Source organism: Bubalus bubalis, chromosome 13, assembly GCF_019923935.1.
Source record: "Bubalus bubalis isolate 160015118507 breed Murrah chromosome 13, NDDB_SH_1, whole genome shotgun sequence".
Lineage (NCBI taxonomy): Eukaryota > Metazoa > Chordata > Mammalia > Artiodactyla > Bovidae > Bubalus > Bubalus bubalis.
Genome location: NC_059169.1, coordinates 66,631,722 through 66,644,327, shown reverse-complemented (window position 1 = coordinate 66,644,327; position 12,606 = coordinate 66,631,722). Strand labels below are relative to the sequence as shown.

The following is a 12,606-nucleotide window of genomic DNA, read 5'->3' as shown; positions in this document are numbered from 1 at the left end:
TTTTCCAATGAGTCAACTCTTCGCATGAGGTGGCCAAAGTACTGGAGTTTCAGCTTTAGCATCATTCCTTCCAAAGAAATCCCAGGGCTGATCTCCTTCAGAATGGACTGGTTGGATCTCCTTGCAGTCCAAGGGACTCTCAAGAGTCTTCTCTAACACCACAGTTCAAAAGCATCAATTCTTCGGCACTCAGCCTTCTTCACAGTCCAACTCGCACATCCATACATGACCACAGGAAAAACCATAGCCTTGACTAGATGGACCTTTGTTGGCAAAGTAATGTCTCTGCTTTTTAATATGCTGTCTAGGTTGGTCATAACTTTCCTTCCAAGGAGTAAGCATCTTTTAATTTCATGGCTGCAGTCACCATCTGCAGTGATTTTGGAGCCCCCCAAAAATAAAGTCTGACACTGTTTCCACTGTTTCCCCATCTATTTGCCATGAAGTGATGGGACCGGATGCCATGATCTTCGTTTTCTGAATGTTGAGCTTTAAGCCAACTTTTTCACTCTCCTCTTTCACTTTCATCAAGAGGCTTTTTAGTTCCTCTTCACTTTCTGCCATAAGGGTGGTGTCATCTGCATATCTGAGGTTATTGATATTTCTCCCGGCAATCTTGATTCCAGCTTGTTTCTTCCAGTCCAGCATTTCTCATGATGTATTCTGCATCTAAGGTAAATAAGCAGGGTGACAATATACAGCCTTGACATACTCCTTTTCCTATTTGGAACCAGTCTGTTGTTTCATGTCTAGTTCTAACTGTTGCTTTCTGACCTGCATACAGATTTCTCAAGAGGCAGGTCAGGTGGTCTGGTATTCCCATCTCTTTCAGAATTTCCCACAGTTTATTGTGATCCACACGGTCAAAGGCTTTGGCATAGTCAATAAAGCAGAAATAGATGTTTTTCTGGAACTCTCTTGCTTTTTCGATGATCCAGTGGATGTTGGCAATTTGATCTCTGGTTCCTCTGCCTTTTCTAAAACCAGCTTGAACATCAGGTAGTTCACGGTTCACATATTGCTGAAGCCTGGCTTGGAAAATTTTGAGCATTACTTTACTAGCGTGTGAGATGAGTGCAATTGTGCGGTAGTTTGAGCATTCTTGGGCATTGCCATTCTTTGGGATTGCAATGAAAACGGACCTTTTCCAGTCCTGTGGCCACTGCTGAGTTTTCCAAATTTGCTGGCATATTGAGTGCAGCACTTTCACAGCATCATCTTTCAGGATTGGAAATAGCTCAACTGGAATTCCATCACCTCCACTAGCTTTGTTCGTAGTGATGCTTTCTAAGGCCCACTTGACTTCACATTCCAGGATGTCTGGCTCTAGGTAAGTGATCACACCATCATGATTATCTGGGACATGAAGATCTTTTTTGTACAGTTCTTCTGTGTATTCTTGCCACCTCTTCTTGATATCTTCTGCTTCTGTTAGGTCCATACCATTTCTGTCCTTTATCGAGCCCATCTTTGCATGAAATGTTCCCTGGTATCTCTAATTTTCTTGAAGAGATCTCTAGTCTTTCCCATTCTGTTGTTTTCCTCTATTTCTTTGCACTGATTGCTGAGGAAGGCTTTCTTATCTCTTCTTGCTATTCTTTGGAACTCTGCATTCAAATGCTTATATCTTTCCTTTTTTCCTTTGCTTTTCACTTCTCTTCTTTTCACAGCTATTTGTAAGGCCTCCCCAGACAGCCATTTTGCTTTTTTGCATTTCTTTTCTATGGGGATGGTCTTGATCCCTGTCTCCTGTATAATGTCACGAACCTCATTCCATAGTTCATCAGGCACTCTATCAGATCTAGGCCCTTAAATCTATTTCTCACTTCCACTGTATAATCATAAGGGATTTGATTTAGGTCCTACCTGAATGGTCTAGTGGTTTTTCCTACTTTCTTCAATTTAAGTCTGAATTTGGCAATAAGGAGTTCATGATCTGAGCCACAGTCAGCTCCTGGTCTTGTTTTTGTTGACTGTATAGAGCTTCTCCATCTTTGGCTGCAAAGAATATAATCAATCTGATTTCGATGTTGACCATCTGGTGATGTCCATGTATAGAGTCTTCTCTTGTGTTGTTGGAAGAGGGTGTTTGCTATGACCAGTGCATTTTCTTGGCAAAACTCTATTAGTCTTTGCCTTGCTTCATTCTGTATTCCAAGGCCAAATTTGCCTGTTACTCCAGGTGTTTCTTGACTTCCTACTTTTGCATTCCAGTCCCCTATAATGAAAAAGACATCTTTTTTGGGTGTTAGTTCTAAAAGGTCTTGTAGATCTTCATAGAACTGTTCAACTTCAGCTTCTTCAGCATTACTGGTTCGGGCGTAGACTTGGATTACTGTGATACTGAATGGTTTGCCTTGGAAATGAACAGAGATCATTCTGTCGTTTTTGAGATTGCATCCAAGTACTGCATTTCGGACTCTTTTGATGACCATGATGGCTACTCCATTTCTTCTGAGGGATTCCTGCCCGCAGTAGTAGATATAATGGTCATCTGAGTTAAATTCACCCTTTCCAATCCATTTTAGTTTGCTGATTCCTAGAATGTCGACATTCACTCTTGCCATCTCTTGTTTGACCACTTCCAATTTGCCTTGATTCATGGACCTTGATTCATTCCAGGTTCCTATGCAATATTGCTCTTTACAGCATCAGACCTTGCTTCTATCACCAGTCACATCCACAGCTGGGTATTGTTTTTGCTTTGGCTCCATCCCTTCATTCTTTCTGGAGTTATTTCTCCACTGATCTCCAGTAGCATATTGGGCACCTACTGACCTGGGGAGTTCCTCTTTCAGTATCCTATCATTTTGCCTTTTCATACTGTTCAAAGGGTTCTCAAGGCAAGAATACTGAAGTGGTTTGCCATTCCCTTCTCTTATGGACCACATTCTGTCAGATTCCCTAGGATCACAGTCCTTCTATTAGATGCTCGTCTGACTGTGGTCCAAGGGCTGAGTCAGAGGGAGGGGCAGCAGGGCGGGAAATGTGTATCCGTTTCTGTGGGTTATCTCTCCAGAGAGCTTGGCATGGAGTTTGGGGGAGAGGGGTAGAAAGCAGCTCCTCCTTAGATGTCTGTGAGGAAACAGATGGTTTGTCTGGTTACAACTAACCAAGTCACCTACCAAGGGTGGAGGAGAAGCAGAAGGGGGACAGGAAGAGACTCAGTCCACAAATACTGAAGGTCTCCTTGAGATGCCTTGGGGGACTCCAGCATTCTGGCTATGCGTTAGCACAATAACTGTTTTCTTATTTAGGAGCCTCCCTCATTTAGTGCCTTTTTACCCACAATCCTGCAGACAGTCAGACCGTGTGTACCGATGATGTTTATTTATTTATTTGGCTGCATTAGGTCTTAGTTGTAGCACGGGGAGTTGCTCGTTGTGGCACACAGACTCTCTAGGTGCAGCGCACAAGCTTAGTTTCTCCATGTCATATGAGATTTTAGTTCCCCAACCAGGGATCAAACCCGCCTCCCCTGCATTGCAAGGCAGATTCTTAACCACTGGACCACCAAAGAAGTCCCATGAGTGATGTTTATACTCGTTGACTAACATGACAAAATGATACTTTCAGTTTAGCCCTATGTTTCAATTGGTCAGTGCTTCCCTGGTAGCTCAGATTGTAACATGTCTGCCTACAATGTGGGAGACCCCGGTTCAATCCCTGGGTCAGGAAGGTCTCCTGGAGAAGGAAATGGCAACCCACTCCAGTATTCTTGCCTGGAAAATCCCATGGACAGGGGAGCCTGGTAGGCCACAGTCCATGGGTTGCAAAGAGTCAGACATAACTAAATAACTTCACTTTCACTTTCTTTCACTCCGTCTCATTCAGTTTCTCATAAGACCATATTAGGCTTTGATGCAACACCAAAGACTCACTAATCGGTGGCTCTGAATGAGTCGCTAAAGACTGGCTCAGAGTAAGCTGCCATGATAACCTGACTTACATGAAAATAAATCCATCACTGGCTTCAGTTTAATTAGCAAACCTGCTGCAAGAAGCACTGAGATCCCAATCAGCGGCCGTCTTCTTGAGTATTTCCAGGACACATGAACACTTGATGATTCTTACCTTCTCAAGAGAATACGAGAGCTGTAGCCCAGTTCACAAGTTCAATCAATGTGCCTAAGTGGTGCATGAAAATCTTATACTGTCTCTGCCCTGGGTAAAATTTGATGATGCTGAAACATTCTGTTTTGATACTTAAATTGGAAAAAAGATCTGATGAATGATGAAGCATAACCGATGAGGTCTTTTGCTGGCACTCGAATTACTTGTTTACATGGATTGATGGTGGAATTGGGCTGGCTTTTTACAAGAGTGGTTAAAAAGGGCTTCTGGATTGTAGTTCCTAAACAGGATTTGCAAGGCTTTTAATGCTTTAAAAGGCAAAGTTGGAACCAGACTGAGATGTCTATCAGGGTTGTTCTTTTTCTTCTTTCTCCTTTTAAGCAGACTTGAAGTTGTTCTTGGGATTAAATTGACCTTAGATCACTAAAGGGAGCTTGGTTGGTGCTTTCCCAAAAGCAGACCCTATGTTCCTTTGTCATATTGCTGATATTGATCTTTTGTCCCTGGTACCTTTATCTTGGGCTCCAGAAGGGCATTGCTAAAGCCTTCTTGTCTTTTGTCTTTGCAGGCTTGTTGATCGGTGCTGGCTGCGCCCTCTACCCTCTGGGCTGGGATAGTGAGGAAGTCCGGCAGACTTGTGGCTACATTTCTGGCCAATTCGATCTGGGTAAGTTCTCTTCATGGGTAATACTCCTTTTAGAAGAAAACGTCTCTGATCTTCCACAGAAACAAAAGGTGGAAAAAGGACGGGAAAGAAAAACACATCCCAGGATTGGAGCCAGCAAACGTGTATAACGCAATACACATACATTCATTCCTCCAGTTGTTTAGTGAAGAGCTATTTATCATATGGGCTTCCCTGGTGGCTTAGATGGTAAAGAATCTGGCTGCAATGCAGGAGACCTGGGTTTGATCCCTGGGTCGGAAAGACCCCCTGAAGAAGGGAATGGCAACCCACTCCAGTATTCTTGCCTAGAGAATTCCATGGATAGAGGAGCCTGGCAGGCTACAGTCCATGGGGTCGCAAAGAGTTAGACATGACTGAGTGACTAACAGTTACTTATAATGTACTATGGGAAGGTCTGCACTATGTGAAGACCTGTAGATACAAAGAAAAGAAATGGTCCATGCTCTGCTGAGTTTATATTCATTGATTAATTTCTTCAAAATCACATATTTATGAGTCATTGCATGCACTAAAAATAACTCTGCCTGTGGAATTCACTGTCTGAGAAGACAAAACAAACACAATGATCAAGAAAATGACAGTCAGGACTGAGGAATTGAATAAAGCAATTTCACTCCAGGGTAAATATAACTTTGTGAAAGACATGGGAAGGGAGCTGAGTCTTGAACAAAGTGATGCATGTGGATTATCTGGTGATGGATGGAAGCATGATGCAGGCAAGGAGTCAAGTTAAGCACAGCACAGGGAGGGGGAGAGGAGAGGGGTGAGGAAAGCCCATCCAGGGACCATAGAGAACCAAGGAGCAGGGAGAGGTCTGGTTAAGTAGGTCCCCATTCACACCTTGCTGAAGGACTCATGAACTTTTCTGTGTGCTAATCAGAAAATTTCAGGTACGCCTCACTTGTAGAGACATTCTACTTCCTTCAGTTCAGTTCAGTTCAGTCGCTCAGTCATGTCCCACTCTTTGCGACCCCATGAATCGCAGCACGCCAGGCCTCCCTGTCCATCACCATCTCCCGGAGTTCACTCAAATTCATGTCCATCAAGTCGATGATGCCATTCAGCCGTCTCATCCTCTGTCGTCCCCCTCTCCTCCTGCCCCCAATCCCTCCAGGCATCAGGGTCTTTTCCAATAAGTCAACTCTTCGCTTGAGGTGGCCAAAGTATTGGAGTTTCAGCCTCAGCATCAGTCCTTCCAATGAACACCCAGGACTGATCTCCTTTAGAATGGACTGGTTGTATCTCCTTGCAGTCCAAGGGACTCTCAAGAGTCTTCTCCAACACCACAGTTCAAAAGCATCAATTCTTTAGCACTCAGCTTTCTTCACAGTCCAACTCTCACATCCATACATGACCACTGGAAAAACCATAGCCTTGACTAGATGGACCTTTGTTGGCAAAGTAATGTCTCTGCTTTTTAATACGCTATCTAGGTTGGTCATCAGATCAGATCAGATCAGTCACTCAGTCATGTCCGACTCTTTGCGACCCCATGAATCGCAGCACGCCAGGCCTCCCTGTCCATCACCAACTCCCGGAGTTCACTCAGACTCACGTCCATCGAGTCAGTGATGCCATCCAGCCATCTCATCCTCTGTCGTCCCCTGTTCCTCCTGCCCCCAATCCCTCCCAGCATCAGAGTCTTTTCCAATGAGTCAACTCTTCGCTTGAGGTGGCCAAAGTACTGGAGTTTCAGCTTCAGCATCATTCCTTCCAAAGAAATCCCAGGGCTGATCTCCTTCAGAATGGACTGGTTGGATCTCCTTGCAGTCCAAGGGACTCTCAAGAGTCTTCTCCAACACCACAGTTCAAAAGCATCAATTCTTCAGCACTCAGCCTTCTTCACAGTCCAACTCTCACATCCATACATGACCACAGGAAAAACCATAGCCTTGACTAGACGAACCTTTGTTGGCAAAGTAATGTCTCTGCTTTTGAATATGCTATCTAGGTTGGTCATAACTTTCCTTCCAAGGAGTAAGCGTCTTTTAATTTCATGGCTGCAGTCACCATCTGTAGTGATTTTGGAGCCCAGAAATCATTGCAACCTATAAAAATGTTGTCTATAATACAACATGATTTACACCATTGTAACTTGTGATGGTTAGCAAATACTTGATTGAGAAACCTACATTTACTTAACCACGTGTTGACTTCTTTCTAGGTGGATATTTTGTCTGTTTCAGTTTCTGTTATTTTGAAACATCTTGGTAGGAGTAGTTTAATGAAGAGAAGTCTTCTCTTGACTGAATTATTTTCTTAGGATGTTTTTCTAGAATTGGTGATAACTAGATTGACAATTATGAGTCCATAAAACACTTATTGCCAAACAATAGCCAACTTATTTTTCCCTAATTTATGGATCGACAGATTTTTTTGGACACTGAGCACATAGTGAGTCACTAACTTAAACATACATCTGCTTTTCACATTAATTTTTTCTAATAAGAAAAATCTCAATGGAATTGGTCTTACAACAGTATTACTATAATCCAAGTGATTGAAAAATTTTTTATGTTAGAACTTTTTTTTCTTTTAAAAAAAGGGGACTTCTCTGGCAGTCATGGAGTTAAGACTCCATGCTCCCACTGCAAGAGGTGGGGGTTCAATCCCTGGTCAGGGAACTAATATCCTGCATGCTGCTTGGTAAAAGAATTTATAGGAAAAAAAAATCTGTTGGATACTGAGAAAAGTGGGCAGATGTGATATCATGTAAAAAGTCTGTGAATTTGAAAATGAAGCAGTTTTTGTTTGATTCAATGGATGACAAACACCTGCTTCCCTCTGGGGAATACTACTGGCTCTTTGGGTAGAGGAGATGGTTATTGAAATACCACTCAATTTGCATGGGTAAAAAATAAGAGATTTCTGTCTGTGCATCCTTCCCTCATTGGAGGTGACACTGTCCTGAGTCTAGATGAGTTTGTGATTGCCGTGAATGCAGAGAAGGGACAAATGCAGGTAAAAAGTTAACTGCTGCTGCTGCTGCTAAGTCACTTCAGTCGTGTCCGACTCTGTGCGACCCCATAGACAGCAGCCCACCAGGCTCCCCTGTCCCTGGGATTCTCCAGGCAAGAACACTGGAGTGGGTTGCCATTTCCTTCTCCAATGCATGAAACTAGCCTTTCCTTTTTTCTTTTCCCCAAATGCAAACCGTGTCCAAGGGAGATATTTCAGTATAGTATTCAGCATCTTTCTTTCTCTAGTATTTGAGGAATTCTTCGCTGTTTCACCTGGGCCTCAGCTTGGTGAGAACTCTGTTCTTGCTGATGTCTAGCTGGTGTGTATTGTGTTATTAATTAGCAGATTGTAATGAAATGCAGATCCTGTTTTGCAATTTTTGCTACCATGCCCCAGGATCTTACATCTTTACAACATTGAGGATTAAAACTCTGAATGTCGAACTTAAAGTGAAAAACAAAACACTTGACTCTTTACTAGTGATAATAACTGCTTATGTTATAAACTCACTAAAGCCGTTTTAGCAATCTCAAAATTACAGAATGTGTATGACTCAGGGAACTCAAACTGGGGCTCTGTAACAACCTAGAGGGGTAGGAAAGAGTGGGAGATGGGAGGGAGGTTTAAGAGGGAAGGGACATATGTACACCTATGGCTGATTCGTGTTGATTATGGCAAAGATGAAACCAATATCATAAAGCAATTATCCTTCAATTAAATATAAATAAAATTTTAAAAATTACAGCGTGGTTTTAACTTTGGTATTTTTATTTTTAAATTTCTATTAGATTGGATGATGAGAAAAAAAAAATCAAAACTGGCATTAGCTACAGAGAAAATGAGTTCTGGGTCCCTGGAAGAAGTATTTCGGGTTTATCGAGTTTCATTTCTCCAGGTTACTATTATTTTTGCAGACTCTGTGATCTTTTCTTCCAAAAGGAAACCTAAAGACATACTATGGCATAGAGGTGCCATCATGCTTTTTCCACCTAACTCAATCCATTTTCTGCCTTTATGAAAGTATTCCTGTTTCCCGGAACACTGATGAGGGCTAAACTTCAGTGCGTGAGTGAAGTCACAGATTCTGGAGCACCCGTGGACGGACCCTAGAGCTGGGTTAGGAGCCACCCCCTGCATGGGGAACATGAACATACTCTGTAAGGATGGCTCTGATGCCCAGTTTTAGTGGCTTACATACTGCTTGCCAGGGCCACACCCTGTCTCTGCTACTGCTTCGAATTGGAGCTTGTTTCTGCTCCTCTCCATAGACAGCATGTGGATGCATCTTTCCTCCCAAGGGTTGGCAAGTGTTGGTGTTTTTAAGGCTCACAGCCTCCTTATTGTGGAATATAGGTCAGTTTCTTGGCATGCCATGACTGAACTGCGATTACTCTCTTTCGAGCATGTCCCGAAAGAAATCATCATCACTTTTGTTCCCACTTTGACAGATTATTTAAGGAGTGCATTCACTCAGTCATTCAGCCAAAGAATATTTATTGGGTGCTTCCAATGTGCTAGGCCCTGGGCTGGGTGCTGGGGACATGGCATCAAGAAGGAATTTAGAAAGACAGTATTACTCCCCTCGTGGGTTTCCCCAGTGACTCAGCAGTGAAGAATCGGCCTGCAATGCCGAAAACGTGGGTTCAGTCCCTGGGTTGAGAAGATCCCCTGGAGAAGGAAATGGCAACCCACTCCAGTCTTCTTGCCTGGAAAATCCCATAGACAGAGGAGCCTGGCAGATAACAGTTCATTGGGTCACAGAAAGTCAGACATGACTGAGCACAATGGCATTTGTAAGTGGAAGATGAAGCTAAAAAGAGAAAAGGCATCTCAGCCGCTGGTTTTTGTCAGATTTTGGTGCCCTCTGCTCCTTCCATCATGGATTCTATGGTTATGGATGTGCATGCATGCTCAGTCGCTAAGCCATATCCAACTCTTTGTGACCCCATGGACTGTAGCCTGCCAGTCTCCTCTGTCCATGGGATTTCCCAGGCAAGAATACTGGAGCGGGTTGCCATTTCCTCCTCTTGGGAATCTTCTCAACCCAAGGATTGAACCTGCATCCCCTGCATTGGCAGGCAGATTCTTTACCACTGAACACATGAGAAGCCCATGGGCAGAGGGTCAGTAATGGTTTATATCTCTTGCACTGTTTCATTTCTCTTGAAAATTGATAAAGACAATCATCAAGGTTGCCACTTGCATAGAACAAACCTTTTACGACTGTCTGTCCACAACCATGGGCTCAGCAATGGTTTAAGCTGTGCAGTTGATAACCATGATGAGTCTTTTTATTAATTTTTAAAAGAAACGAAACAGTACAAGTGATAAGAATAATGCATCATGTTGCACGGCATCATCATATAATAAAAGCCCAGTAGTTGTTAGCTATTATTATTCACATTATTTGTACAGGACCATTTTTATTGAATACTTGCTGATAATCTCTATTCTTCCTTTATATTCCATAACAGCAAGTTGGGATTTATACACTAAGCATAAGGGCTTTATCATCAGGTTGTCCAATTGATTTAATTCATGCCTCAGAGATATTTTCATCCACCAAAGACTTTTCTAATTATATCCTTATGATCAAAAGGAGTGTTTCAATTAATTTGTCTTGCTAATTTGCCAAGTAAATTTGAGTAATTATTGCTTTCATTTTGCTATTTAATTTGATTAAGAAGACATCATGTTTCCTGTTCTTGAAATTATGCTCTCAGCTTCTCAAGAGTAGTACCATCAACTCGGAAAACTTGGAGCCTCGTGATGTCAGAAAAGATGGCAGTGTTTTCCAAATTTTCACTCCAGTGAAGAGATCTCTTCTTCTGCAGTCTGAGCAATGACCATCCCACGTCTCTTTGAACTCTTTGACTCCTGACTGGTGTTTTCTCTCCTCTCAGATAGAACTGCACTTAAAAAAAAAAAAAAAAAAAAAAAGATTGGCATGTGTGGGGAGGTCAGCAGGCCAAAATGGGAACGAAAATAGAAAATTTCTTTTTTGAGCTGTCTCAAGCTCAGTGTTAGTGGGTACTTGTGAAGCTGAGTGACCCAGTTTTTCTGATGTGCACTAGAAGCCTCTACTTTTGCACTCAGTAACAGGAGAAGCTGCTGTCGGCTTCTGTGACATAGAATAAAACAAACATCCTTTTGGCCAGAAGTGAGACGACTCTTTGATTTATGTGGACTTTTGAGGCTGCAGACAAGGCTGAGCCTCTGCCCAGGGACTGCAGGCATCTGAGTTGTGCGTGAGCCATGCTGGCCTGCTGGGTCATCCCAGATAGTGGCAGGCAGCATCTCTCGCTCTGTTCAGGAAGAGACCCCTAACACTTGATGTGTTTCTGTTCATTCAGTTCAGTCCAGTTCAGTTCAGTCGCTCATTCACTTCCAACTCTTTGCAACCGCATGGGCTGCAGCACACCACGCTTCCCTGTCCATCACCAACTCCCGGAGCTTGCTCAAATTCATGTCCGTCAAGTCAGTGATGCCTTCCAACCATCTCATCCTCTGTCGTCCCCTTCTCCTCCCACCTTCAATCTTTCCCAGCATCAGAGTCTTTTCCAATGAGTCAGTTCTTCGCATCAGGTGGCCAAAGTATTGGAGCTTCAGCATCAGTCCTTCCAATGAATATTCAGGACTGATTTCCTTTAGAATTGACTGGTTTGATCTCCTTGTGGTCCAAGGGAGTCTCAAGAGTTTTCTCTTCTCAAGAGTTTTGAACACCACAGTTCAAAAGCATCAGTTCTTCGGCGCTCAGCTTTCTTTATTGTCCAATTCTCACATCCATACTTGATTACTGGAAAAACCATAGCTTTGACTAGAAGGACCTTTGTCAGCAAAATAATGTCTCTGCTTTTTAATATGCTGTCTAGGTTTGTCATAGCCAAGGAGCAAGCGTCTTTTAATTTCATGGCTGCAGTCACCATCTGCAGTGATTTTGGAGCCCAAGAAAATAAAGTCTGTCACTGTTTCCATTGTTTCCCCATCTATTTGCCAGGAAGAAATGGGACTGGATGCCATGATCTTCATTTTTTGAATGTTGAGTTTTAAGCCAGCTTTTTCACTCTTCTCTTTCACTTCATCAAGAGGCTCTTTAGTTCCTCTTCACTCTCTGCCATAAGAGTGGTGTCATCTGCATATGTGAGGTTATTTATATTTTTCTGTACTTGGTCATTGCTTAAAGGTAATCAATGCTCCCAGTATGAGACTGCTGTTTGGGGAACTGGTTAGCAGTAAGGTGTTGCATGTGCATTGAGATTTAGCCAAAGTTCAAGTCTTTAAAGCAGCAATAATTTCTACCTCCTCCAAGGCTATTATCTGGAACTGCTCCAAACTCTTGACGCTCAAGTTCCAATCACTGGAAGTCACTTAGAACAAGGTTCCCCAACTTCCAGGATCTCATGCCTGATGATTTTAGGTGAAAGTGATGTAATAATAAGGTACAGAATAAATGTAGTGCTCTTGAAACATCCTGAAACCATCCCCCTCCAACCTAGTCCCTGGAAAACTTGTATTTCATGAAACCAACCCCTGATGTCAAAAACATTGGGGACCACTGACTTAGAAGGTCCAGCATGAGCCTATATTCCTTCACTCAGCTCTAGTGCCAGAGGGTGACAGAGAGAAGCCATGCAGCTTCTGTGAGTTAAGCTGAGACCCAAACTGAGTAGGCCCAGAGAGACCCATGGGAACATTCTGGAAGGTGATGCTGCAAAGGATAGCTGGAAACTTCCACACACAGAAGTCCAACCTGGCTGGTGCTGAAGTGATGGAGCAAATGTCCTGGCTCCTCCAAGGGAAGAACAATCAGCTTTGTGGGTCCCTCTGCCTTCTTAGGAGCCTTTTTTCCAGAGATGAAGGATTTTTCACATTCATCTCAGACA

General features: G+C 43.0%; 1 protein-coding gene across 2 annotated transcripts in view; it reads left to right on the top strand.

Moving 5' to 3' along the window:
- Window positions 1–12,606, top strand: part of LHFPL6 (LHFPL tetraspan subfamily member 6) — a 237,005-nt gene that overhangs the window by 204,485 nt on the left and 19,914 nt on the right. For both annotated transcript variants that reach the window (XM_006055497.4, XM_006055496.4), the window contains exon 3: window positions 4,643–4,741. In XM_006055497.4, coding sequence (XP_006055559.1) covers window positions 4,643–4,741 — 99 coding nt within the window. The remainder of the gene's footprint in view (window positions 1–4,642; window positions 4,742–12,606) is intronic.